Source organism: Oryctolagus cuniculus, chromosome 1 (genome assembly GCF_964237555.1).
Source record: "Oryctolagus cuniculus chromosome 1, mOryCun1.1, whole genome shotgun sequence".
In the NCBI taxonomy this organism is placed as follows: Eukaryota; Metazoa; Chordata; class Mammalia; order Lagomorpha; family Leporidae; genus Oryctolagus; species Oryctolagus cuniculus.
The window spans coordinates 225,841,886-225,868,837 of record NC_091432.1 but is presented as its reverse complement, the minus strand read 5'-3'; the positions used below and the strand labels follow the sequence as shown (position 1 = coordinate 225,868,837).

The 26,952-nt window shown below is 54.8% G+C and overlaps 1 protein-coding gene across 11 annotated transcripts in view; it reads left to right on the top strand.

Moving 5' to 3' along the window:
* The window catches only part of TTLL11 (tubulin tyrosine ligase like 11), a 271,423-nt gene that overhangs the window by 188,558 nt on the left and 55,913 nt on the right, over window positions 1–26,952 (top strand). For 7 of the 11 annotated variants that reach the window (XM_051855633.2, XM_051855651.2, XM_051855655.2 and 4 more), the window contains exon 7: window positions 23,547–23,792. The exons of 3 other annotated variants lie outside the window; for them this stretch is intronic. In XM_051855633.2, coding sequence (XP_051711593.2) covers window positions 23,547–23,792 — 246 coding nt within the window. Of the gene's footprint in view, window positions 1–23,546; window positions 23,793–26,952 lie in introns of those variants that run through there. One more of the 11 variants, XM_051855657.2, reaches the window with a different exon arrangement.

Sequence of the window (26,952 nt, the reverse complement as noted above, 5' to 3'; positions counted from 1 at the left end):
AGAAGCAGTGAGATGAGGGGGTGCGGCACAGGACCCGGGACCGGAGAGCAGGTGCCGATGGCGGTTAGGTCTCTCCCGGCACCGGAACCCTGCACAGCCAGGGCTGGCTTGAGTAGGCAGGAGGGGTGTGAGTCTGGGAGGCCCCCCAGGCAGGTGGACTTGTGGGATGGGGGACAGCCAAGAGTTCTGCAGGGATATGATCAATTGGGGCTCCTGGCAGAGGCAAGGCAGGGCACCAGGAGAGAGGAGACTGATCCCCAGCCCGGCCCGAGGAGCGGCGCACTGGGGGCTGGGGGAGGGGCTGCAGCCACGCAGGTTTGAAGCCCAGCTGTAGTACCTGCTCGCCATGCAACCTCGAGAGAGGAGGCCCTGAACCCCTGGGGGCCTCAGTTCCCTGCCTCACCCGCTGGCTATGAGGATTGAACGTGCTCAACGTGTATCAGCTAAGTGCAAAACCGATTTTCGTGACTGGGAAAACCTCAAAGCACCTGGCCTCTCTGTGGTGGGCCAGTCGTGCCTTCCCTCACCAAGGAGCCCCGCCTAGTTCTTCCCTGCGTGTGCGTGGGGGCCTGGCATTGATAGTTACACAGCTTTCCTCACCAAGTCCATTCGCTTCGACACTGGTGGGCCAAGCGCGCGTTGATGCAGGCCGCGCTCAATTTGCTGCATAGCTACCTGGTGGATGTTAACTCTGCAGAGCTCATTCAGCCCCCTGCCATGAGGAAAAGGCGATGGAGGTGGCTGGAGATGACCCAGAACTCATGGCTGTTCTGTGCCTCAGGGGCTTTGCACTGGTACTTGCTTTGGCTGGAGGCCCCGTCACACACTGGAGCCTCTCCATCTGGGTCTTGCAGGAAAACTGCTCCTCTAAGGATCGGCTCAAGCATCTCTCCCTCTCCCCACTGGCAGAGGAGGGCCCTGCTCCTCCTGCAGCGCTGGGGTCCGCCTGGTGCTCCTGGCCATCCCCTGGGGCCCCCTCACTGGAGGTCGGCTATCTGCACACTACCTTCTGCGTGCCTTTCTGTGCGGTGAGCGTTTCTGTCCCCACATCTCAGAAGTGTGAGTCACTCCTCTTGGGAATGAGTAGAAGAGGGAGAGGGAGCTGGGGAGGGAAGAGGCTGGGTACCAGGCGTGCGTGGGAGAAGGATTGCCGAGGACCATGGACCGGGCTTTGGGCCTCACACCCAGGTGCATCGAGAAGAAGGTGACAGACTTGGGGGGAACCCTAGGTCACAACTGCCTAGCCCTGGGAAGGGAGGTGTGAATGTGAATGTGAGTGAGTGTGAGTGTGTGTGTGTGTGAGAGAGAGAGAGAGAGAGAGAGAGAGTGGAAAGGGTCAAGGGAATGTGAGTGTGTGCATGTGTGCATGGGGGGACTGGGGTAGTGTGAGTGTGTGTGCATGGGGGCACCCAGGGGGAGTGTGTGTGCATGTGTGTGTGTGATTGGGGGGGTCAGGGGTAGTGTGAGCATGTGTATGTGTGTGAGTGTGGAGGGTCAGGGGAGTATGTGTGTGTGCGTGGGAGGGCTGAGGGAGTACAAGTTGTGTGCATGGGGGGACCAAGGGGAATGTGAGTGTGTGTACATGTGTGTGTGTGAGTGGGAAGGTTCAGAGGGAATGTATGTGTGTGTGTGTGAGTGCATGTGTGTGAGAGTAGGGGGTTAGGGATGTGTGTATGTGTGTGTGGGAAGGGTCACAGGGAGTGAGTGTGTGTGTGTGTGTGTGAGTGAGTGGGGGGTCCAGGAGGAGTGGGGGGTCAGGGGGAGTGTGAGTGTGGGGGAGTGTATGTTTGTGTGAGTGGGGGGCTGGGGGAGTGTGTGGGAGGGTCAGGGGGAGTGTGAGAATGCCTGTGTATGTACATAGGCAGGCCGAGGAAGTGTTAGAATTAGAGGGAGAGGGAGTGAGTGTGTGTGTGTGTGTGTGTGTGTGGTAGACAGGTTGGGAAGCAGCTCTTTATCTGCAGCTCTAATGACAGGCGGAAGCACTTCAAGTGTTCCCAGCCAGCTGGGTCTCTGATAGGGGCTGGAGACAGAATAAAGCAATGCTGGTTATTAGAGATAACAGAACTTTCAGATTGTGAAAGAACACACATATATACACAGGTGCATACATACAGATACGTGTACCTGTGCACACACACACATACACGTGCATCCAGGTACATGTGTGTGCAAACATACAGATACATAACCTGCACATGCATACACTGACATACACATACACATGCACCTGATCTGCACACACGTGTGCACATGCATGCACAGGCATACACATACAAACACCTACACACATGTGTATGCACACATATATAAGCAGGTGTACTATGTACATGTGCATATACATGCACAAGTACACACAGAGACACACATGTGTGCACACATATGTATGCATACAGACACACATGCACATGCATACACCTACATGTGCAGGCACACATACACATACAAAGGTACTTCAATAAATTCATGAAAATTGTAATTAAAAGGTAAGCTGGTTTTAATGCAAAAATGTTAGAACCACACACCTGAGTACATTCACACCCATACGTACACCCCTGCGTGCACATGCACATATACACACATGCACACGTATGCACAAATGGAGCTCACTGTGGACTATCCCTCCTGTGAAGCAAAACACATCCCAGACATCTCATTCAATCTGCAAGAGAGAAAGACCCCAAAGACAGCCTCGGGAGCCCAGCGTGCGTGGAAGCTGAGAAATTTCAGATCCGACAGATAAAGATGCATCCTTATTTGTCCCTCTGTCTGTATCTGAGTTTTATTTCAGTGAGCACAGAACTCCTCTGAAAGAGTTCTAAACAGTTTGCCCCTATCCGTGGTCCTCCCTCTCCCCGACTTTCCTTCTCAACCCTGAACCCTCCCTTCTTGAGGTTTTCAGGACCCTGACCTTGAGGTTTTTGAAAGATTTCCGTGTCCGTGTCTAGGACCTCCATGCGCAAAGCAGTGCCTTGTCTTATTTCTATCTCCCATGCCCAGTGCTTAGCATATAGGAGGTACCCAGGTTTATCTGCTTAGTGGTGACGTAATTAGTACCTGAGGCTTTGTTCAACCTTTTGACAAAATATGGCCAGGTTCTCATGGTGGCCTCCTCAGGTGGTTTGGGATGGCCCAGCCCTGTAGAGATAAGCTTTGCAGACAGGGTCACCAAGTTCATCTAGAAAGGGCTGGGTCCTTCTTTACCAGCTCTGCAGAACATACTTGTGTCCATCTCCTGCCAAACAGTAGATCATTCTGCTTCCTGAATTTCAGCTCTCCAGATGTTCTATGGACAGAACACTCAGGTTCCCTCTGATTTCTCAGAGTGTCTTCTCTGAAGCACCCGCTTTGGAAGCTTTCTGTAGTCAGGGACTGGCCAGGGGAGGAGGTACAGCTGGGATAATCCTCATCCCCTTGACCTGTGGCCATACCTCTCTGCAGGGTGTGGCCCAGCAGGCACAGGCAGGTGCATGGCCTAGCAGGAGTAGAGATGTAACTGAAACCATCCCGAGTCGCCCTGGCCAGGTGGAAGGAACACAGGGAAGTGGGAAGGGTGTGCTTTGGCAACAGAGAGGCTCGCTAGGGATCCCTGTCCACCTGTGCACCTGCCGTGGGACTGGAGAAGTCATTCATTCTCTTAGAGCCTCGGGCTCCTCATCCACACAGTGGACAAAATCCTGTCCACTCCATAGGCTCATTGTGAGTGAGAAGTGGTTTTTTGTTAAAGTGTGGTCACTCCAGTGTCAGGTTTCACACCACACACACACACACACACACACACACACACACGGAAAAGTATAGACAGACATGCAGACAGAGGAGAGATTCTACAAAGAAAACTCCAATACATTGATAATGGCTATATGTAGGTGGTGAACCAAGTGGTAGTTTTTCCAACCTTCATTCTGTGTTTTTGTTTTGTTTTGTTTTGGTATCTTTAAATATTTTTTCCATGAACATAGATTGACTTTGTAATTAGGAAAATAGAAAATAAACTCTAAGGCACAAAATAGGAAAAAGAGAAATAATATGTGTTAAGCACCAGGCATAAGTTGGCACTCAGTAAATGGTAGCTATTTTTACTAATTAGTCATTAAGCCTAATAATAATAATTAGGAGTAATGGCTTCTTCTGGGACCAGAGGTTGTGAATTAGTCTGTTGGAGGTGGCTGATGATTCATGGCCCCCTGCCTGGGTGGGGGGGTGCTCTGGGTTCACTTCCAACAGGGCCCCCTCACCCCTGAGCTGCAAACCCCTGAGCTCCAGCCTCAGCCTCACTCCTGCCACCACCTCCCTGCACGCATAGTGGTCCTCACGTGCCCACGCCAGGGGACCCCGCGTTCCGGCAGGCGGAGCCACTCTCCATAGAGAGAGTCACTCCTTCATGGGGAGCGGCAGTGCCCTCTGCAGATGGCAGCTACATGGCCAGGCGCGGGGGACAAGAGAAGTGAGAGAGTTGAGAGTCACATCTAGCTCTTCCATTTGGACAGCGGGGTCTGTGCCCCAGAAGGAGCTTCCAACACCTAACATGAACTCAACGCTGCTGGATGGAAGATTAGAGAACTTAAAAATCATCTCCCTCTCCCGTCAACCGTTAATATCTGGTGACAGTGGCCGGGATTTAGCTCAAGGATTTAGCTTTAGGATGCGGCAGGTTCAACCAGAGAGAGCTGATACATCAGGGAAAGACAAATTCCCAACTAGCTGTGTGACTGTGAACAAGTCAGTCAACCTCTCTGAGCCTCAGGTGTCTACTGAGGGATTGGCACTCAAGCTGTGCGGTTCCTGGAAGTTCTCACTTCCACGCCATGGTGATCAGAACCACGGTCAGTTCTGGGAAGAAAGCGGACTGGGACGTTTTCTCTGCCCGCTGGGCGTGCTGCCAGAATGTGATGGCTGAGACAGGAGAGGATAGACATTCTTATCAGCGCAGCCACCAGAAATGACAAATGGTGGAAGGACGTCACGGGGGCCTTTGAGAACAAAGGAAGCAGATCCCGCACAAATCTTGATCCTCCCGTGGCACCTGAGTGCTAAGCATGGAGGCGCTAGGTGTTAAATGCCTGCCTAGGCCAAATGCACTGCTGCGCGTGCTGTCCGTTATGGCCAACCCTCTGGCAACCCCACGGGAACGGCACTGCCACCATTTCAGGGCCAGGGGGGACTCACGAGCTGGGCTCCCTTCTTCTGTTAGATACTCCCTGTGTGCTGTGAGATGTGACAGTGAGCAAGGTAATCCTGCTGGGTGGGGGAGCCGAGTGAAGGGGGCCGCCGGCCAGCAGAAAGGTGGGGTGAGATGGAGGACTGGCATTCCAGGTGGCAGCAATAACATGTGCAAGGCCCAGGGCTGGTAGACGCCAGGAGGCCTTGGCGAGCAGTGCGGTCTGGCTGGGGCTTCTGTGGGAATATGGGGTGAGATAGAGCTAGGGGAGGCCCCAGAGCCAGGCCTGGTGGCGGAGGGTGGCAAGCGGGCTTGGCCAGGCCAGGGAGTTCAGACTTCCTCCTGCACGCTCAGAGGAGCTTGTATTCCAGCCATGCGCACTGAGCACCTACGATGCACCAAGACGGAGGAGCCACCTGGGACAAAACTGTCCTAAATCCCAACCTTTGTGAACGCATGTTCTTCAGAGGGTGGAGCTCGAGAGACAGGAGATGGACAGAAAACAGACACAGTGAGGTCAGATTGTGCACTGGCAGGTTCAACCAATCCCAGAAGAAGGGTCCTGGGCGGGGGGTGGGGAGTGGAGGCATCAGTACTGAGCATGTGCAGACCTTTTTTCTTGCCATAGTCCCTTAACAATGATATACATTGTAACAACTATTGGAGTAACATTTAGGTTGTATGTATCAGGAGATGATTTAAAGAACCTAGGCGGATGTGTGTGGGTTCTATGTAAACACTGTGCCATTTTAGATAGGGGACTTGAGCATTTCTGGATTTTGATATCTTCGGGGGTCCCCGGAACCAGTCCCCCAAGGACTCTAGGGTGGCTGTGCAGTGGTAAATGGTGACCAGTGGCAGGGAAGAAAAGGAGGCAAAGAAGGGACCCGGGAACACTTGGAGGATGCAGGTTGCAATCAGCAGCAGGAGGCTCAAGGGAGACTCTTGGACAAGCAGGTGGGGAAGTAAAGGAGTGAGGAGCCAGAGACAGGTGCAAGGCCCAGAGCGACGAGGACAGAGCTGCTGTGTTGGCTGGGGAGATGGAGATTAAGGAGACTGGTGAGGGGGTTGCTGAAGGGAGGTGACCCCTGTCCCACCCGCGCAGTGACAGCTGATGGCAGAGAAGGGGGTGAACAGAAGCAGTAGGACAGACAGGACTTGGCTGACTCCGTCCTGGGAAGGGCAGAGGGGAAGTGACGTCTTCTCTCTGGTTTGTGACACCGGGAGGGTGGTGGCCCGAGGGCTACCGTGCTGGAGGCTCAGACCCGGGTGGGAGATGCTGTGACTTGCCCCCCTTTCACACAGCTGAAAGGTGGGTGCCACCCTGGTGTCCGTCGACAGGTGGGTGGGTGAACAAAGTGTGGTGCCATCCGGGCTCCCACAGCGAGGAGGGCTGCCACCTGCTACAACACAAGCCGCCTCGTGGACACGGAGCTAAGGGAAGTGAGCCCAGCACACAAAGACAGATGCACCCAGCTCCGTGTGAACAGGGCCCTGGGAAGAGTGGAAGTCTCAGAGGCGGTGGCCAGGGGCTGGGGGAGGGGCGTTCCGGTTTGGGAAGATGAGAAAATCTGGAGATGCAGGGTGGTGACATCGTCGACGCTGGGGACACACTGAATACCACTAGCTATATGTCTGGTAAGGGTTTAAATGATGATTTATATTTCCTTTGCAAAAACTATTTAAAACAAAACTTCTCAGCGGCTTGCCCAAAGTCTCACAGGTGGTGAGTCTGGCCCAGCTCCAAAGCTCCGAGGGCTCTCTTGACCCCCCCCACCCCCATTCGGGGCCCTCTCTGTCCCTGGCTCTCCGCTGTGTCCTGGATGCTTGGGTGGCCCAGTAACGCGACGGGGCACTGCTGGACCTGGTTCTCCTCCCCTGTACGGTGGCCCCTGGTGCCTACTTGCTGGGATTGTGGTGACGGTCACAGGAATCCGTGTACCCACCCTGCTTCCCGCAGAACTGACTCATGTACATGTTACAGCACAGACCTAAACGAAAAGCCAGGCTCCAGCACTCCCAGGCCGGGTGGCCTTGGGTAAGCCTCAGTTTGCACCTGCAGAGGGGCTGACGGTTGCTGCCTGGCAAGGCTGAGGGCAGGACTCAACAGGGCCCCAGGGCAATGCCCCAGTAAGCAGCCGCTGTTACTGTGCAGACCCAGGACCACGGCAAGGGGGACATTGGCACAGTGACATGATGTCCTTGTCTGCTGCTCCCACCTCCTAGGAGTCGAGGCGCTGGCAGGTTCCTGAAATCACGCCCCTGCACCAGCTTCCATAAGGCGCGTGTGTCTGACTTGCGTGTTCTACAAAGCAGACTGATTGACCTGAGTCAGAGCAACATCAGCTGAACAGCCGCTCCAGACAGCCCGAGATGAGTCAGACATGGCCCCTGTCTGCCCTGAGCCGACTGGGGCCCAAGGAAGGGCCAAGGGTGGGGTCACAACCAAGCATGGCCGGAGCCCTCCCGAGCCCCTGATCCAAGCACGGGACACCTCGGACAATTGCTTCCCGTCTCCAGAGCTCAGACCCTGTCCCCGTGCAGAACAAGGACCTTGAACTAGCTGGTATCTATGGCCTGGAGCTATTTCTTTGCAGAGTGTGCTGATTTCTTTGTCCCCATGCTCTTTCTCTGGGAGAAGTCTGCTAGGCATCTCTGATAAGTGACCTCGGGACCTTCTCCATCAACCAGATGGGCTAGACCATGGGGGATGCTGGGACCCTGGCAGCAGACTGGCGAGGAAGGGGAAAGGGTGCTGGGGCCAGGTGGAGCCCTGAATGCAGGGAACTGGAGTAGGGACTAAGACCAGGCTGGTGGCACAGCAGCGAGGCAGAGTGGAGACCCCACAGCCAGGGCAGCTGTAGGCTCCCTGGGGGCAGGCGCTGCCTGGTGCCCCCCAGTGGCTCAGGCCTGACTCCCAGCTCCAGCGCCAGGAGACTGCCCAGTGAAGGCCCCTCCACTCACCCCCAGGCCCAGCCTAGGAAAAAGGGCGGAGGATGCCCTGTGTGCGTTTGCCCCCAGGAGAGTCCTGCATGGAACATCCCGAGGCGCTGGCTTCATCGCCCAGTCCCCCTTCTCCTGGAGGGCTGCAGGGATCATGTCCCCCCTGCCTCCTGTTCCACCTGCCTTCCAGCCCTTCCTCTAGCTCATGCCAAGGCACGGCCGACTTGTGCCCCATGGGACGCGTGCTCGTGCCTTCTTATTTCGGGCAGGAATTGAGTCAAATCCGCCAAAGCCACGTTTGGATCTGGGGATCATTGGTATGTGTGCCGGCATAGCGTTTCCTAGTCAGCTGCTCAGTAGCCAACACGAGTCGGTGAACGCAGGGAAGAGAAATTGCAGGATGTCATCCAGCCACCTCCGCCATCCATATGCATGAAGCGTGGAGGGGACCAATGGCAGGGAAGTCGCTCCCACTCCCCCTGCCAGCCGCAGGAAATGTTGGTTCAGGTCTGCAGTGAGCTTGCACTGCCCCCCACTCCCACCCCCCACAGCCCACCCGTGCAGAGTAAGTTTTCCTGAAGTCGGATGGGGCTCTGCCGCCGGAGTCATCCATCACGTGTCGGAGGATTCGGCCTCAGCGAACCTGTCGTGACTGCGGGCGGGAAGAGCATCCTGTTATCTCCAGGGCTCGTCTGAGACAACAGGCCCGTCCCTGGAACAGATGTCTTGTGAAACCCACCGAGACAGGCTCATCACCGGGGGGCTGGAGGCCGGCCAGCACTTAGTCAGCAGCCTCCCAAGGACACGCGCGTCTCCGCGGCTGCCTGTTGGACCCGCGCATCTGGGCTCAGAGGAGACCCCCCTGCCAGGGCTGCTCCTTCTGGCTCCCAGGGTCTGAAGTTAAACATTTTACAAGTCTGATGCTGTTGCTGGGGCCGGGGGGGGGGGGAGTGGGGGCTTGTTGGCTGTCAGCCAGGTGTACTTCGGCGGAGGTGGGGGGCGACATTTGCAAGATGATCACTCAGTGTGTTGGTTCTGTTGGGCGAACACTTCTCGAAGCCCTACTGTGCACACGCTGTGTTCTAGCTGCTTCCTGGTGCAGGATATCAGAGCAAGCCCCTGAGGTTACCCATTTCACAGATGAGGAGGCTAAGACCCAGGCTGCTGTAACAAGTTACCACAAGTGGCATGGCTTGAAAGAAAATAAATGCATTCTCTTACGGTGGGGGCAGGGGGACACGGGGACACCCTTCCTCCCTCTTCCAGCCTTTAGTGGTTCTAGCTTGTTTCTCGGCTCGTGGCGGTGTTGTTCCAAGCTCTGCTCTGTCTGCATGTGCCCTTCTGTCTGTGTCGGTGCCACACCTCCCTCCGCCTGTCTCTTGTGAGGACGCCTGTCACTCAGTTTAGGGTCCTCCCTAAACCCAGGACAATCTAGAGGGCCTTGAATACACTGGCAAAGACTTTCTCTAAATGGGGTCACGTTCATGGGTTTCGGAGGTTAGGACTTGGACATAGCTTTGTAGGAGCCGCCGTTCAGCCCGTGGTCGCCCTCCAGCTATGATGGGGTTGTTTCCCCAATGTGGGGATCTCGGGGACTGAGGGGTAGCACCCAGGCTGCCGGCTCTGAGCCAAGACTCCCGTCAGAGCTTCCACCAGATCAGCCCTCCTCGGCTCTGCGGGGCAGGCCCGGGCGTCAGAGGAGGCAGCACAAACAAGAAGCGACGGACTCTGTTCTTAAGACACTTCTGGCTGAGTGGAAGGAGCTCCGGGCGACAGCTCTTGGAGCCAAGTGGATGCGGCGGACTCGTGATCCGGCATCACCGCTGCTAAGCCACGTGACCTCGGGCAAACCGTGTTGCCTGCTTGGGTCTTGTCAGGAGCCGGTCTCCCATGGGAATGGGGAATCGGATAAGACCTGGGGAGGTGACAGTGAGCAGGAGCCCCGGCGCTCTCACCCCACAACCTCGCTCACTTCTTCCACCTGCTCGGACCTCCAGAACATTCCGGCCAGAGCCTCCCGGGTGGAACAGGGGCAGCAGACGGGTCTCCCCAGAAACCAGGGTGAGTGGGGGGAAGCGAGGCTGACTCGGAGCTTGGCTCACTGGAAGGGTGGCGTTGCCAAGAGCAACATGGAAATAGCGGGCAGCAGGTTCGAGGGCACAAATGGCGCTCAGCCTGCCTGGAGATGCGAGCAGGACAGCTGGGTGGATTTGTCTGGCAGGTGTCGGGCGGCTTAGAAGGTGACTTTTCAAAGCTCCACGGGGCCAAAGAGTGAGGGGAAGAATTCAACTTGTTTGGGAAAATTCCAGCGTTAAGACTTTGGGAGCGGCAAACGAAGTAGAAACAAGGAAACAGAAGTAAGCTGAGTGGCAGACGGTCACAGCACTCGGTTTTCTCGCCTGCAGAAATGGGCACCCTGTTGGTATCTCCGCAGCTGTCGCTCAGGCAGGGTGAGGTCACGGGTGGGAGAGGGGGCAGGGTCTGGCATCAGCCCGTGTCTCCTCAAGCAAAAACAGGTGAGAGCCCTGGACCACCACACCCCACTCTGGCCCTTGCCTTCCTGTGGGTGGCAGGACCGGGTAGGTCGGTGGACGTCGCCATGACAACCATAGGAGCGCGACGCTCTGACTTCTGCCGGGCGCTTGTTAGTAAGGAAACAGCAACAGACGCTTGCCTGTTCCCGGTCTCGGGAGGCGGGGTACCCGCTGCATTTCTGTTGGCATAGAAACCTCTAGTTCCCATCAGGTGAGGGGGTCAAGTGGGGATGTTAATTTGCCGAAATGTGTGCTGGGAGAGGCTGCTGTGAAAGCAGAAGGCATCAGGACCCCCAGTGAGTCTGGCCCCAGCCCGGTGAGCACAGGACCCCTTAAGGCCATCCCATGCATGGGGGTGAGGAGCTGCGTCAGCCTCCAGACCCCAGCCCGGGGGTCTCCAAGTCTCCAGGAGTTGTCAGCTGCCCCATACTCGGGGTCAGAGGCACACGTGGCCTTCACTTGGGGTTCCACTTCACCAAGACCTCGTGGGGGTGGTCCAGGGCAAGGAAACAGATGCATGGCGAGGTCAAGGGCCTCCTCCGGGGCCATTCAGCTGGAGCTGAACCCAGGCCTGCTTGACTCACAGTCCCAACGGCCCTCGCCGCTCGGCCGCCTTGCCTTCACCTGGCGCTTGAACTTACACGGTTCCTCCAGAGAACCATCGGGAAGACATCATCTAAGAAATAAACTCTGATAACTAAACACTCAGTGCTCGTGTGAGAAACGCTGCTGCCAACCGTCTGGACGCCTGCTTGTAGGGCTGTGCAGCGACAAGAGAAATTAGATCCCTTAATGGATTTTGACAACGGCTGTATGTCAGGGGAATTCAAATTGCATACAGCAAAATGTTAGACTTTCTTCCTGGCCCTGATTGCTAATATGCATGCCTAACTGATGAGTGGAATTTTTTTTTAAGATTTATTTGTTTGTGTGAAAGGCAGATTGATAGAAACCTTCCATCTGCTGGTTCACTCCCCGGATGGCTGCGATTGCCTTCCCCAGGCTAAAGTGGGAACCCACATGAGTGCAGGGACCCAAGGGCTTGGGCCATCTTCTCCTGCTTTCCCAGGCTCATTAGCAGGGAGCTGGGTTGGAAGCAGAGCAGCCGGGACTCGAACCAGAGCTCCAATAGAGGATGCTGGTACCAGCACTAAAGCTGAGCAGGATTTTGTGGGTGGTGATGGCTGTTGGTGACCTGGGGGGCAGGGTGGGATTCAGAGTACAGGACACAGAGACCTGTGCAAGCTCCTGAGGAGGCTGGGCTGGGGGCAGGGGTGAGGGGCAGAAGGAGATCACGACAAGGGCTTACAGGACCTCTTGCCACACAGAGCCCTCAGGGGACGGGCAAACACCAGGGGAGTGTGTGGGCGCAACCAACCCTGCAGAGGAGCAGAACTAGAGGCAGATCAAGGTCAACGGCAGGCAGGAGGCACATGGTACCCTCGGGGGAGCAGTGGGAGCAGGAGCCAGGGTGCTCGGACGACTGTCCGAGGGTAACCACACACCCAGGGTGACTTTCTCTAGGTCATGCCCCACCCCACCCCACCCTCACTCCCGGCCAGGGCTCTGACCTCAGCCTCCCAGCAGTGGGAGGCTTGGCCTAGTCCCACTGGAAGCCAGGGGGTAGCAGCCAGGGGCCGTGTGGCCCCGAATCCTGTATATAACCTGTGCTCCACGTGGTTGGTTAGGCAGCTCTCACTTCCACAGGCTAAGTCTGGGTCTCCCATGCAGGTGGCAGGGGCCCAAGTACTTGGGCCATCATCTGCTGCCTTCCCAGGCTCATTAGCAGGAAGCTGGATTGGAAGTGGAGCAGTCAGGGCTGCAATCAGCACTCCCATAAGGGATGCTGGCATCGCAGGGGAGACCTAAGTGGGCTGGCATTTTCATGGAGATCCGAAGCATGGGCAGGATTTGGACCCAGCTGTTGCTGAAGGGATGGCCAGGACCTGGGCTTCCCAGACACAGAAACCCACATGAGCTCCTGGGCATGAGCTGGGGGTCTGAGAGTCACAATCCTGTGTGAATCAGAGTGAGATGAAGGTATGGGAGGGGCTCAGCAGGAGTTAGGACACCCCCGCTCCCCAGTACAGATGCAAGTCAAGAAATGCTTGTCTGAGAAAGAGCTGAGGTTGCCCCTTAGACGTCACTCACTTCAGTGCAAATCCCATTCAGAGGGGTACACACAGGCACACAGCTGCCTTGGAAAGTGCGATGCCCACACACGGGGAGAATCCCCAAGGAAAATCACTCCTCGGGAGTGACAGTACCAACACGAGCAAATTTGGCCGGGAATCTGAGCGGGGAGTGTCTCACCTGGGGTATGCCCTGGTGTCACTGAATCGGGGCTCATTGGGTGCTTGGGATTCAAAGAGAACGAAGACTCCTGGAGAAAATGAACTGGGCTGGCATGAGATCGGATGCCAGGAGGAAGTTACAGTCTAGCCGTAGACTGACTTCTGCACACGGCTCTCCCCACTCGCTGTCTGCATTCACACAGCCCGCCGCTTCTGTGCAGAACTGTGTTTAAACACTAAAATGCTTTGTGTTGCAGCCACGCACTGAGGGCGTAATTAAAAGGATCCCTTCATTAGCAGAGCTCAACGATAAAAGCTCAAGTTGGCCTTTTCTGCTAATTTTGGAGGTGGTGAAACGGAGGCTGATACAACCACTGATTACAATTGTCACAAAGACAAGTCTCTCACTGTTGCTACCAGGAAATCTTTGTTCTCCCCTAGTGGAAACAGGCTCTTCCCAGCAACTACGAGAGAAGAAGAGAAAGAACGAGAAGCAGAGGGGTGTGGCGGCGCAGGGGTTAACACGTGGCCTCATGGCTGACCCCGCCTCATCACTCCCGCAGCTGACTTCACTCCTAAGCCTCCTTGTCCTCTGATAGAAACTCCAGTGAACAATTGTATCTAATTAATTGGATAGATTGTGAGAATCCATCGACCCCGCGATTATATTCATTGCCAATATTCTGAGCATCCCCCGTGTGCCAGGAGCTGCACGAGGCCGTCTATGGGGTCGTAAACCAAGCAGTAATGACACCCACCCACCAGGGGCTCTCCACCTAGTGAACGAAACTGGGATTGAACAGGCGGTTTCGCAAACAGCTGTTGGAGATTGAGAGTGAAGGAAGAAAATGATGTCCACTGTCAGCTTTGCCCTGTGTAGGACGTAGATGAAGTTCTCAACCCGTTACCCAGTGATGATGATGATGATGGACTAAGGAAGTTTCTAGGCCAAGGAATGGCTGATCCTGCTCCAAGAGATGATCCAGCATGTAAGCCTCGAAGGATGAGCGCTTCCCAAGCGGGTGAGGGGCGGGAGAGAGATGGACTGTGCAGACCGATGGCACAGGGGTGCCAAGCACACTTCTCAAGGCTGGGGACCTTGTCCCATGCGCCGGGGGTGACTGGCACAGGCGAGGATTGCAATCGGAAGTGTTTCTCGGGGTACGAGGGGAGAGCAAAGCTCCAGCTCAGACAGCCAGGAGGTTAGGGGCAACTCCCAGGAAGTCCCTGACCCCCGCCCATGACCCCTGACCCCACCCTGCCCCCGCCCCTGCCACCACTCCCTGCCACTTTCCCAGCTGGATGTCTCCAGCAATTGTGCTATCATTTTTTCTCCCTCTATCCCTCTCCCCTCTCCTCTCCCCTCTCCCCTCTCCCCTTTACTCTCTCTCCTCTCCCCTAGGCAAGGGACTTGAGCTCCATTTGCCCCTAGGTTGCAGAAGGAAAGTGAAGTAAGACCATGGCTCACCCAGCTCCAGCCTTTAGCCCTGCCTGTGGGGAGCCGCAGAGCTCTCGGGGCATGAGTCTGTGACGGAGGTGATGCTCAGGAGAGAACAAGGGTCTCAGGTGAGCTGTGGTGAGCTGTCCAGCAAGGCCTAAGGCAATGAGGCACACGTGGATGGTTGTTCAGGCTAGGATGAGAGGCAGCCTGCGGTTAGATTCCCTGGGGAGGAGCCCTTGCAGGAGGAGGGGAAGGCCATCTGGAGGCTGGGTGCATGGGAGTGGGGTTGGGCAGGAGCCCATGTCCTCCTGAGTGCCTGAGATTGGTCTCCAGCTCTCGCACTCAGGGCTGGTGACTGGCAGCAAGCCCCTTGGATGGTGATGCCTGGCGGATGAAGATGGCGATGTTGGGGTGGGTGTCGGGAACAGAGGTTAAGCTGCTGCTAGGGATACCTGTGACCCGTGTCGCAGGGCCTGGGTGTGAGTCTTGGATCCACTCTTTTTTCTTTTAAGATTTTATCCATTTACTTGAAAGGCAGAGCCACACAGAGAGAGGGAAAGACAGACAGAAAGGTCCTTCATCTGCTGGTTCACTCCCCAAATGGCCACAATGACCAGAGCTGAGCTGATCCAAGGCCAGGAGCCAGGAACTTCTTCTGGGTCTCCCACGCAGGTGCAGAGGCCCAAGCACTTGGGCCATCTTCCACTGCTTTCCCAGGCCACAGCAGAGAGCTGGATTGGAAGAGGAGCAGCTGGGACCCAAAGTGGTGCCCATATGGGATACCAGCACTGCAGGTGGAGGTTTAGCTCACTACGCCACAGCTAAGCCTCCACCTTGCCGCTGAAGTGACTCTCAGGTCCTGAGGGTGGCACTGGGCCCCAGGGTTCCCTTCTCCCCAGTTTATTGTTCCGTCAGTCCCAGAGGTTAGGTCCGTTCTCGTTCCCCTCGTGTCTAACAGGAAGCTGAAGCTTCTGGCCTGATGTCACTCAGCTCGCAAGTGGCAGAGCCGGGATTCTAACTGTGCCTCCATCCTCTCACACCCCGAGCCCATGCCCCAGGCAGCATAGCAAGGCGGAGTGAGCAAGAGGGACACGGGTAAAGACACTCGCGCACAGGACAGAGCGCGCTGTGTTGGAAAAGGAGCAGGTTGGGAGGTCTGTGACATGAGCTGGAAATTGCTTCATCCGGAAAATGCGAGGGCTGGGCCCCTGACCCTTAACAGCCTCGCCCACTCTGCAGGAGCGAGTTCTGGGTCTGCGAGAGCCCGGGTATTAGAATAAGTCCTCCAGTTTGTCCTTTTGTTAACGTGTTGCCTGGGCCCCACGGGAAAATGCTCCCGCAGCCACCCCAGGCCCCTGGCTCTGGGAACTCACCCCCCCCACCCCCGCCCTGCCCCACCCCAAGAGCAGGCAGAGACCTGTTTGCTCAAGTTGCCTGCCGTGTGGGCCTCCATCAACAGTGCACGGCGCCAAGTCCTGTGAGCCTGTGACTATAAAGTTCCAGACTGATTCGTCCAGCGGAATCACACTGAGGTCGGCCACCAGCCCCTGGCAGGTGCATCTCGGGCTCCACAGAAAGCCTGTGTTCTGGATCCCGAACAATGCAGTTGTGTTTTTTGCACAAGGCTTAGGCTACGTCGGCTCTCACCTGTTCTCCCTCTAAAGCCTCACGCTGCCCACACAGTCGGGAGAAGGTCTGTGAGCACCCTGGGGCAAGCATGACAGAGTAGGAAGCGTCTGGGCTCTGAACCCACAGAGATCTGGGTTCCAACTTAATAGCCGAGTGACCCTTGGAAAGAAGGTCTCTGAGATCATTGTTCTCTTTGATAAATGGGACCACTTACACGGACTGAGCATCCCTTATCTGAACTGCTTGGGACCCGAAGTGTTTCAGATTTTGTTTTTGTTTTGTGGGGGGGTAGTGTCTGTTTTTGTTTTTTTATTTTGGACTATTTACATATACAGTAGTAAGCTATCTTAGAGATGAGACCCAAAATGTAAAAGCAAATTCATGTATCTTTCATATACAATTTATACACACAGTCTGAAGTTAATTTCATTCAGTATGTGTAGAAACTTTGGTCATGAAGCAAAGGTTCATGGTTTAGAATTTTCTGGTTGTGATGCTGTCATGGAACAGCTCCCGGAACTGGTTGGAGGTGTTGCTATAGAACCCCCAAACTGAGTCTGCTTGCCCAACACCCCAACACGCAGAAAGCCAGGTACTGGCACGGGGCCGTGAAAGGAAGGAGGCGTTTATTGCACTATGAAGAGCAAGGAGCCAGGCAACCACCTAATTCCCAGGCTCCCTGGGCTGTCGGGGTAAAGGTTCTTATGGGGTGGAGCTGGGATGAGAAATGTATGTTTAGTGCATTTCCAGGTTCCTGATTGGTCAGCGGTGCTTGTGGCCTTCTCCTGATTGGCTGATGATACTGTGTCCGTTAGGGAATTTTTATGGGCTTCAGTCAGTCTGGGGGCTACTTGCAGATGATAGGTAGTTTCTGCCCCGGGGCCTGGAACTTCTCAAAAAGGAACTCCTGGAGACACTACCACCCATGGAGGTGTCCTTTATTGCAGAAGCAAACGACCTCCTAAGTCTGTGGGTGGAACCTCGCAGGGCCGGCTGTACCACTCCCTCACTGCAGTAGTTAATTTTAGCAAGTCGTTGATTTGCTATCATGGAGGCACTTGAAGCCAAGGGAGGGAGACCAGGAGACAGGGACCTGCTGGAGGGTATCTAGCATCTGCATTCAGATTTTGGGATGAGGGGACGCTCAACCCCTAATACCTAATCACAGGGTCATTTGCCCAGGCCACCTGTGATGCTGCAACTAACCTGCCTAGCTGTGCGTGTGTGCAAGCTGAGGTTAGCAATGAGGACCACAGGGCAAGTGTCGGGCGTAGCAGTCAGGTGGCCGCTTGAGATACCACGTTCCACATCTGAGTGCCTGGGTTCGAGTCCCACCTCTCCTTCTGGTCCTGGCATCCCTGCTAATGCTCCAGCCAGAGAGGCAACAGTTGATGCACTCAGTACTTGGGTCTCTGCCACCTACACGGGAGACTGTATATGCTCCAGCCTGGCTCAGCTCTAGTCATTGCGGATATCTGGGGAGTGAACCAGCAGATGGAAGCCCTCTGGCGCTCTCTCTCTCTCTCTCTTTCTCTCTCTCTCTCTCTCTCTGCCTTTCAAATAAAAATAGATTCATTCAAATCAAAAGAAAGAAAGATGTCAGAGCCTACCACCTGAGTTTCGATTCTGGACCCAAAATATTTGTATCCTTGTGCCTTGGTTCCTTAACTGTAAACTGGAGGCAAAAATAATAACACCTTCTGCGTAGGGTTTTATCAAGATTATGTATTTTATAAATTGCAATTTCTGGTACATGGTAAGTGCTAGCAACATGACCCCCGCCCTGACCCGCCCCTGCTGGGATCTGCTGCTGTTGCTGTTACCTCGAGAAAGGGGTCAGGTGAGGTGAAGTGACCAGGCAGGTGGGAAGGGGACAGGTGGGAGTAGCCCAGCAAGGGTCAGGGTCTCACGGGGCTTTGAATATCCACCAAAGGTCCCCCTCCCCCATTCTGGCACCCTCCCTTCAGATTGCACAGCAGCTCCCACAGTGGCTGAAATTTATCAGACGACAGAGCCGGGCTGCACAGCCGTTTGGTTCATTTTTAGCAGCCTCATCCTCCGGCTCTTTTAAATTAGTCGCGAGGCTAATTTCAGGGACTTGTTTGGTGCACGGGTAACACTTCCTCCAGAAACGCGGGCACAGTGCTATGCATCTGAAAACCCCCGGTGACGGAGGGGACACATCTCGGCCCAGCCAGCCACGCCGTGGGGGGGCTCCACGGCCTCCCAGGCTGTCCTGCCCAGCCTCGAGGTGGTCTGGGGACATGATCGGGGTGGGGGGTGGCCTCTCCTCTGCCAGCCCCCTCGTTCAAGCAGTAGCTGCTAAGCCTTCGTCACAAAGGGCCCTGGCGTCAGCTCCTGGCCCTGTGCCCGCTCCAGCTGCCCTACTGCGGGTCTCATCTGCCTTCACCCGCATCAGTGCCTCTCAGGCTTCAGCCTGCACCAGGACCCCCCGCGGCGCTTGCTGAGACAGTTTCCGAGTCAGTAGGAAAGTGCGTTTCTCCCAAGTTCCCGGGGGGTGCTCGTGCTTCGGACCCGAGGCCCGTGCTTTCAGAACCACTGACCTAGACTTTTCCAGTAGCTTCTTGCTTTCATCCGCTCTGCCCCTCTCCACTCGAGTGCACAGCGCAGGTGGATCTGTTCACCTTTACCGTGCTTCTCCTCTTGTCCTTCCTCCCCTCAGCATCCATTGCCAAGTCCAAGCACCCTTCTCTGACAGCCGGGATTCCGGAAGTCCTAGACGCGTGCTGGCTGCCTACTCATACCCCCCTACCTGTTCCCCTTCACACACTATTGAAATCATTGTTGATCTGTACATTGTGACTTCCCCCACTGGGCCATGTGCCCCGGGGAGGTAGGGCCTGTGTCTAATGTGCACCTGTTATCAAGGTTCCCGGGACACACAGCTACTCAGGAAGCATCTGATGAATGGAAGAACGATGGACGGCATGCCTACCCAGAGATGGAAATTAGTTCTCTTGAAAAAAAAAAAAAAATCCAAGCAGCTTCTCCAAAACAAGAAATCGACCTTGCTCTGTCTTCCTCCCTGCTTTGTTAATGTCTGGAAATATGAACAGGCTTATACACAGGGAGAAAGGTGCCCGGTTTGATTTCAATCAAAGAAGCACAAGGACTAGCAAGCCAAATTGGGGGGGGTGGGTAGTGAGACAGTCCCAAGTGTAAATCCTGATGCCACACTGATCGGCTAAGTATTCAGCCCAGCGGGGCCTCACGTTTCCAGTCTGTAAAGTGGGAATATTCTCTACGTACCTCACAGGATTGTTAGAAACAAGTGAGGCGGCACAGGCTGCCTGGCATGACGCACTGTGGGTCCCCAGTAAAGGGGAGTGGTTTTTAACAGTTAGCTTTCCATGCAAAATAGAGCTGAGTGGCTGTTCACAGGAGAATTCCATTTTATTTGAAAGGTGATAACAGATACAGCATCCCAGGATTCTTCCTCCTCTAATGAATCAAGGATACACCAAATTCAATCTTTAAAAAATGATCTCGAAGGGCTAATTAGCTTGATTTATATTTTCTGTACCACTCACTTTTATTTCACGAGCCCGACGTTTTCCATTAAAACGCTATTAAGAACAGAAAGGATTTCACGGTATTTGTGACGGCTTGGATCGCCACGTGGTAACTGCAGCCGTCCCCAGCACAGATACCACTTCTCGTGGCTTCATTTCCTCTTGTGCATCAGCTAATGTTTCGTGCCTCTTCCAGTTGAGTAAGTCCACTTCCCCCTGAACTTACGGCCCCGAAAATGCGCCCTGTGGCTTTGGCGCCCTTTGGTTGTGAGGCTATTCGTGGGGGTTCAGGAAGGGCAGGGCGGGGAATGGGAGTCACCTGATAAGTGCAGCTGTGAAGAGAGGTCGCGTGGGCAAGAACACAGGTGCATTCTGTGTGGCTCTCGGGCAGGAGGCAGAGCAGGAGGCTGGCCCTGGGAGCAGACTTCCCCTGACCTGCCATGGGGGTCTCGGAGGTGATGGGGTCCCCAGGCCACCACCTTGGAAAATGTGCTGATTAAATGATCCATTGGGGCTGCTGTCCCTCCCAACATGGGTTTATATTTCTTCTCTAAAATGATGTCATTATGAAAACATTCTGGAACCCGATGGAGGTGATGGGTACCCAACACTGAGAAAGCACTACATGCGACGTGAAAGGATTAAAATGGTGTACTTTGTGTTTTAGAAAAATGGCCTTGGAGCCAGTGGCACCATGATGCAGTAGGTTAATCCTCCGCCTGCAGTGCCAGCATCCCATATGGACACCGGGTCTAGTCCCAGCTGCTCCTCTTCCAATCCAGCTCTCTGCTATGGCCTGGGAAAGTAGTGGAAGATGTTCCAAGTCCTTGGGCCCCTGCACCTGAATGGGAGACTGGGAGGAGGCTCCTGGCTCCTGGCTCCTGGCTTCGGATGGGTGCAGCTCCGGCCATTGTGGCCATTTGGGGAGTGAACCAACAGAAGGAAGATATTCTCTCTCTCTCTACCTCTCAAATAAATAAATTTTAAAAATCTTTTAAAAAATGGCCTCATTGGACAGAAGGAGCTCCAGGGCCACCCCTGGCTTCAATGTTCTGAGCTCCTGATGAGTGTGCTGTGCAGGGCCCCGCTCGCTGGGCTGCGTTTAGGCAAATGCCAGACCCTGTAGATGCCAGATACTTGACGGAAGAGGAAGGGTTAATTACACCAGCGCTTAGGCTGAATGTGGACGTGTAGTGGCCCGCACACGAGAGAATGCTTGCAGAAAGAAACAGCAGTGCAGGAAGAAGACACTCGTGTTGGGACAGAAAGCACCAGAAGAGGGGTTTCAGCTCCACGTGATGCGATCCTAACTTTATAACAGCAGATGAGACTCAGCGGTAAGAGCCTCTACCTCCAAGATTACAGATGATTCCGCTCCTTCTACATTTCTCAGAAGGTCTATGAAGAGTATGCATTACTATTATGCTCTAAAAAACAAATACTTCTAACTAAGAATCAGTGACAACACTGAGGATTTCGTAACCCCCAGGGCGAATGGTGGTGAGTCGCAGTAAGATTCCCAGAGCCCTGGGTGGGAACTGATTGATTAGGATTCCCATTTCATCCGAGTGAGCCTCCGTCTCCCCGCCGGGAGCAGGGGTCTGGCCCCGGTGGGCCTCCCCGGCAGCGCACATCTGGGGGCGGGCTCTGTTGCCTGGAGAGCCCTGCGGCGACGGCACATTTCCAAGTCTCCCCTCTGATGAAAACTTCCCGAGTGCTCCTACAGTCGCTGATGGCCACTTCTCCGTCGCTGAAGAGCTAATTTCCACGCAGAGTGTCGCTTCCTCTCGTTCTGCTTCCTGTCACCTTAGCAGGGAATCACTTCACTTCACCCGAGAAGCCACCACCTGACAGTTTACCTGCTGTCTGTCAAGTTCAAGGTGAGGACGACAGATTCCTTGAGCCGAGCAGAATGGGGTCTGTGCCGGCTGGACGAGGGCCCGTTCTTGTCCCCAGATCCCTCCCAGCTGTTGATCCTCAGAAGGGATTTGCCTCTGTGCTGCTCCGGTTCTGTCCTCTCCTGTCCTTGCCTGGCGTCCAGACCCACTGAGCAGGAACTGTGAGCAGGCCTTCCGGAACTTTCCACTCCCACCAGGCGGCTCCCTCTTCCTAGAGACTGGCGTGGAGAGAGGGAGGGCCGTCTGGGCAGGGCTGTCAAGCCTGGTGTTTCTCCACCGAACTGCTTTCCCACGTGAAGGGGCTGGCGTGGCACGAAACATCTTAACCTTGAGATTCTCCCGGAGACTCACAGTGCCGGCTCGACAGATTCAAGAAAACGTTCCCCACACACCCAGTGGGAGCCAGGTCCTGTAGAAAGAAGACTTGGACGAGATGTGGTCTGTGCCTTCCATGAGAGAGGTTGGCATGGGAAACTGCGCGCTGCAGGCGTTGACGAGGGCGATGCGGGGGCCACTCCAGGGGGCACCCACGGGACACTGAAGAGCAGCACCTGTGTCATCTCAGCTGGCTTGCAAAGGGCTACAGCTGTGGGCCGGGGAAAGCAGGTGCACAGACACCGACATGGCCCTACCCAGGGACTGACGGCGAGCTTGTGGGGAGGTGGGAGTGCTGGGCTGTTGAACACAGAGAAGACCATGGCCTTGATGTTGAGTCTGGCACCAGGAGACGTAGTCCTAATTCCTTCTGGATAAGTTACTCAGTTAGGCATTTTGGAATTTTTATTCATTTATTTACTTCTATTCAATTGGAAAAGTGGAGAGAGCTCCCCTCTGCAGGTTCACTCCCCAAATGCACACAACAGTGGGGCTGGGCCAGGCCAAAGCCAGGAGCCAGGAACTCCATCCGCATCTTCCGTGTGGCCAGCAGAGGCCCGATGACTTGAACCATTACCCGATGCTCCTGAGATACACGTTAGCAGAAAGCTGGAATCGAGAGTGCAAACCCAGGTGCTCCGATACAGGTTCCCAGCACCTCAAGTGACGTCTTAGCCACTAGGCAGTATTTACTGACCCTAACATGCTCAGGGCTGCATCTCAGGAGAGGGCTATACCTGGCCCCGCTCTGGGCACCAGAGGAGCTGGGAAATGCAGCTGACCTGAGCGTGCAGAGAGGCGTTGAGTGTGGCAGGTGCCCGTATGGGATGCTGGTGTTGCAGGCAGCGGCTTTACCTCCTGTGCTGCAACACCGGAGTCAGCGTGGATGGATTTATGGATGTAGAATGTTGGAGGCTACAGCCTGGGCAAGGCTCGGCGAGGCCCGGGCAGGGGCCGAGCAGAAGGCAGTTCCGGGTCTAAGGAGGCAGAGGTGGCCACGAAGGAAGGGGAAGGTGTCGGCACGGACCCCGCTTCCTCCAGCGTGGGGGACAGGAAGATGGCAGTGATGCGCGAGGAGACAGGAGCAGAGATGTGGGGTGAGGGGGGCCTGGGGTATGGTCTGGCGCTGGGAAGGGCATTCGGAGCCAGAGGTGGAGATCAGAGAGCTGTTAGCTGCCAACTGTCTTATCTATGAGAAGAATTTCAGAGTAAAATATCGAGACTAAGGAACCACTGGCCTATGCTCGTGTGCTGCCTGGGTTCCTAACAAGAAAACAGCTACACCAGAACACGTGATGGTTCTTATTCTGAGAATCGGGTAGCTGATGCATCTCTGCAAATTGTTCCTTGAGCCATGCCCGTGGCTTCTTGCCAGCCGGCAATGAGATTTTTATATTTCTTAATTATTCAATTACTACCCATAAGTAGGAGTTTGAAATCAAACCCAGACGGCTCCATGACGGAGTGCTCCCTAGAGTCACGGGCACAGGAAAAGTAGTCTCCCACACTGGGAAACCAGGCTGGCAGAAGGGAGGAGGCCAGCGTTGCCAGGCCTGGCTGGGCCACAGGTTCAAGGTCCGGCTTTGCTATGCGTGGGCTGCCGGAGCCCAGCGCCTCCCTGGGGTCAGGTTTCCCGTCTGAGGAATCACAAGCCCGCCTCACCGGGTTGTTGTCTATCTCTGACCTCAAGGACAGCACGCCAAGGCAATGTGCTCTCTCACGAACGCCTTGTGTGCCGCAGGTGCCAGCATCTTCCATTAGCCAGGAGGGAAGAGCCTGGGGACAGCGAGCAGACGGGCGCCCCCGACAGCAACAGCAACCCCGAAGCCCACCTGCCTTCCATCTGCCTCAAGCAGGTGTTCCCCAAGTACGCGAAGCAGTTCAACTACCTGCGCCTGGTGGACAGGATGGCGAACTTGTTCATCCGCTTCCTTGGGATCAAGGGCACGATGAAGCTGGGACCCACCGGCTTCCGGACCTTCATCAGGTCAGTGAGAGCAGCCCCCTCCTGCGGGCCCAGCCCACTGCCGGCCGCTCACCGGAAACCTGAACACCTAGTGGCCGGGGCAGGTCTGGCCGTGGTGACTCCTGTTTAGTGGGTGGACGGGCCAATGTTATGGATGTGACAGCACTCACAACCTCATGTTTGTGGTTTATAAACAGCTCTGTCGGCCTTGAGGGAGAGCCTTAAACCCCCCAGAGTGGGGCGCACCTTGTGCTGTCCCCACAGTCCCTGGCCGTATGCAGAGCGGTCGTGAAACCACAGCGGAGAAGCGCCGACGCATCTTTCCAAAGTGTCAGTTTCAGGAAGGGAAAGTTAAATAATTCAGCCGATAAATAATTTAATGCATTTGTTCTAATACAAAAATAACGTGGCTATGTTATAGAGTATAATACAGAATTTGCATGAATTTTAAAGATAAAACATGCCATAGCAAAGACATTGTATTTTTTGCTGCAGTGTGCACATTTAGAGGCACCACTAGGTTCCCAGAAGTTCCTGCTTAATTTGCCTGTAGCTGTGAAGCCCTAGGGCAGGGCAGTGACCACCGGTGACCGCCCCTGAGCCCCAGGGACTTCACCCCAGGAAGTCGGGATAAAGCCAGGGTTACCTGTGTGGGGAGGGCTAGCTGAGACCACCTGGAAGACATCCATCTGCCCATGGAGCAGTGATTATTAGCAGGTGGGCGCGATGGGGGGTGCGGTGGGGACAGAAGGAGGTTCGGGAAGCATGCCAGGACGCGTGTGACGGGAGGGAAGAGTCCTCGTCGTCTGCAGCACGGCAGGTGTCTGTGGCCCCCAGCAAGCCACCCCCGTATCTCATGCCGACATTAGGCTTTTAGAGGCTCCCGCACGTGAAGCGATGACAAGGAGGGGAGCCCTGAACCCCTCCGATGCGATCAGTGCAGGTGGGATACATTTTTACTGAACAATTGCACGTTATCCCATAAATATGTACAATTAATCAGTCAATGTTAATCAGAGTTTTCCTAATGTTTAAGGAAATGCAAATGCTAACTTACCTGATTTGATCATCAAACAATGAATACGTGTATCAAATGATCACACTCCTTCAATATGTACGATTAAAATACTGAATTTTTTTTTTTTTATTTCAAAAATTACATAGAGGGACCAACGTTGTGGCATAGCAGGTTAAGCCACCACCTACAACGCTGGCATCACAAATCCAAGTGCTGGTTCGAGTCCCAGCTACTCGGCTTCCAATCCCACTCCCCGCTAAGGCTCCTGGGAAAGTAAAGGAAGATGGCCCCAGTTCTTGGGTCCTGGGCCCCCATGTGGGAGACCTGGCTGGACTTACAGGCTCCTGGCTTTGGCCTGACGGAGCCCCAGCTGTTGTGTCCATTTGGGGAGTAGATAGAAGATATCTCTCTCTCTCTCTCTCTCTCTCTCTCTCTCTCTCTCTCTCTCTCTCTCTCTGTCATTCTGCCTTTCAAATACAAAAAATAAGTCTGTTTTTTTTTTTAAAGATTACCTAGAACCATCTGGTTTGAAGCAGTGGTCATTCAGCGTTAGCTTCTCCATACGAGGTTAAAAGCGATCCCTGGAATGTCATATAATCGTATATAAAACGCAGACAGACAGACATGCACACAGAGGGTCCTGCGCAGGTGTGGCAGGATGTGGGCACCCACGGAGTCTGTGCGGGACGGATGACTCTCCATCCTGTCCGCAGATGTGCCTTGCCACCACCAGCGCTCGCGTGGCTTGTTGCTTTCCTCCTTGTTGGTTTGCACCTCAAAGTGACCCTTTCGCAGTGTCATCCACTAAAGCAAATAATCAGAAGTCTTGAGTCAGAACCCATTTTTGTCAAAGGCTTTTCTCCAAATGCAGTTGATAAATGCTCGAGCTGGCCTTCTGATGTGCCAGAGAGGGTGGCAGACAGAAGCCGGGGCAGGTATGTCTGCCGATTCCGTCAGCCCGATCAGTGCTTGCCCGGTGATTTTCAGAAGAGTCTCGCGGTAGTTTGGGGGAGTGGGCTTGGGGGTGGGGTTGGGGAAGGAGAGCCGGGTGGACAGAGCTTAAGGGTCAGAAAGGTCTGACTTCAGAGCCAGACACATTGGACACATTGGACACATTGCCTAGCCATGTGGCTTCGGGCAAAAAAATCCCATATCTTCTCAGAATCTGCAGAATGGGGAAGGTGGCCCCCGCCTTGCAGGGCTGGTCATGAAGTGGAGACGCAATGGGAGGAGCCGGCACAGCATTCGTGGAAAACGCAGGCTGTGAAAAGTCAGTGCGAGGATTGCAAAGTTGTTTGCACCAAGAGATCCTTCTCGCAACTGCGTTTCTCCAGAGCTTACCACGGCATTCCCTCTCATGTCGTAAAGCCCCCGGCCCAGGCCTGGTTCCGGAGCTGCTTGTTAAATGGAGGTCTTGGGATGCTTATGCTCTTTAGGCAATGGCAATTTTCAAGAAAGTCAACAGGCACATGGAATGATTCGCCCTGAAAATACTACTGAAGGTGATACTCTGAGTCACATAGGAACTGCATCTGGCTTTTAAGAAGAGATATCCAGCTGGTACCGCGGCTCTCTAGGCTAATCCTCCGCCTGCAGCGCCAGCACCCCGGGTTCTAGTCCCGGTTGGGGCACCAGATTCTGTCCTGGTTGCCCCTCTTCCAGTCTAGCTCTCTGCTGTGGCCCAGGAAGGCAGTGGAGGATGGCCCAAGTGCTTGGGCCCTGCACCCGCATGGGAGACCAGGAGGAAGCACCTGGCTCCTGGCTTTGGATGGGTGCAGCCCCCGCCATTTGGGGGGATGAACCAATGGAAGGAAGACCTTTCTAAAAAATAAATAAATAAATAAAAATAAGAAGGGAGATCCATCTGCAAATGGTGCACATACAGTAATTTTCTCACCCAGGACAGAAAATTTGGCAACGGGGGTTCCAGGGCTGGTCAAAGATTCTGCAGTATGATCCGTGTCCCACCCATGGCTGCTCAAAATCCAGCCATCATGTCCGAGTTCCAGGCAGGAAGTAGGAAAAAGAGAGGAAGAGCAAATGCCTCTTCCGGATCCATTAGGACAAAGCCTGCCTGGAAGCTGTAACCAGTGACTTCCCTTTCCATATTATTGTCCACCACCACCTGTACGGGAAGCTGAGAAACAGAATTTCCCTAAACTT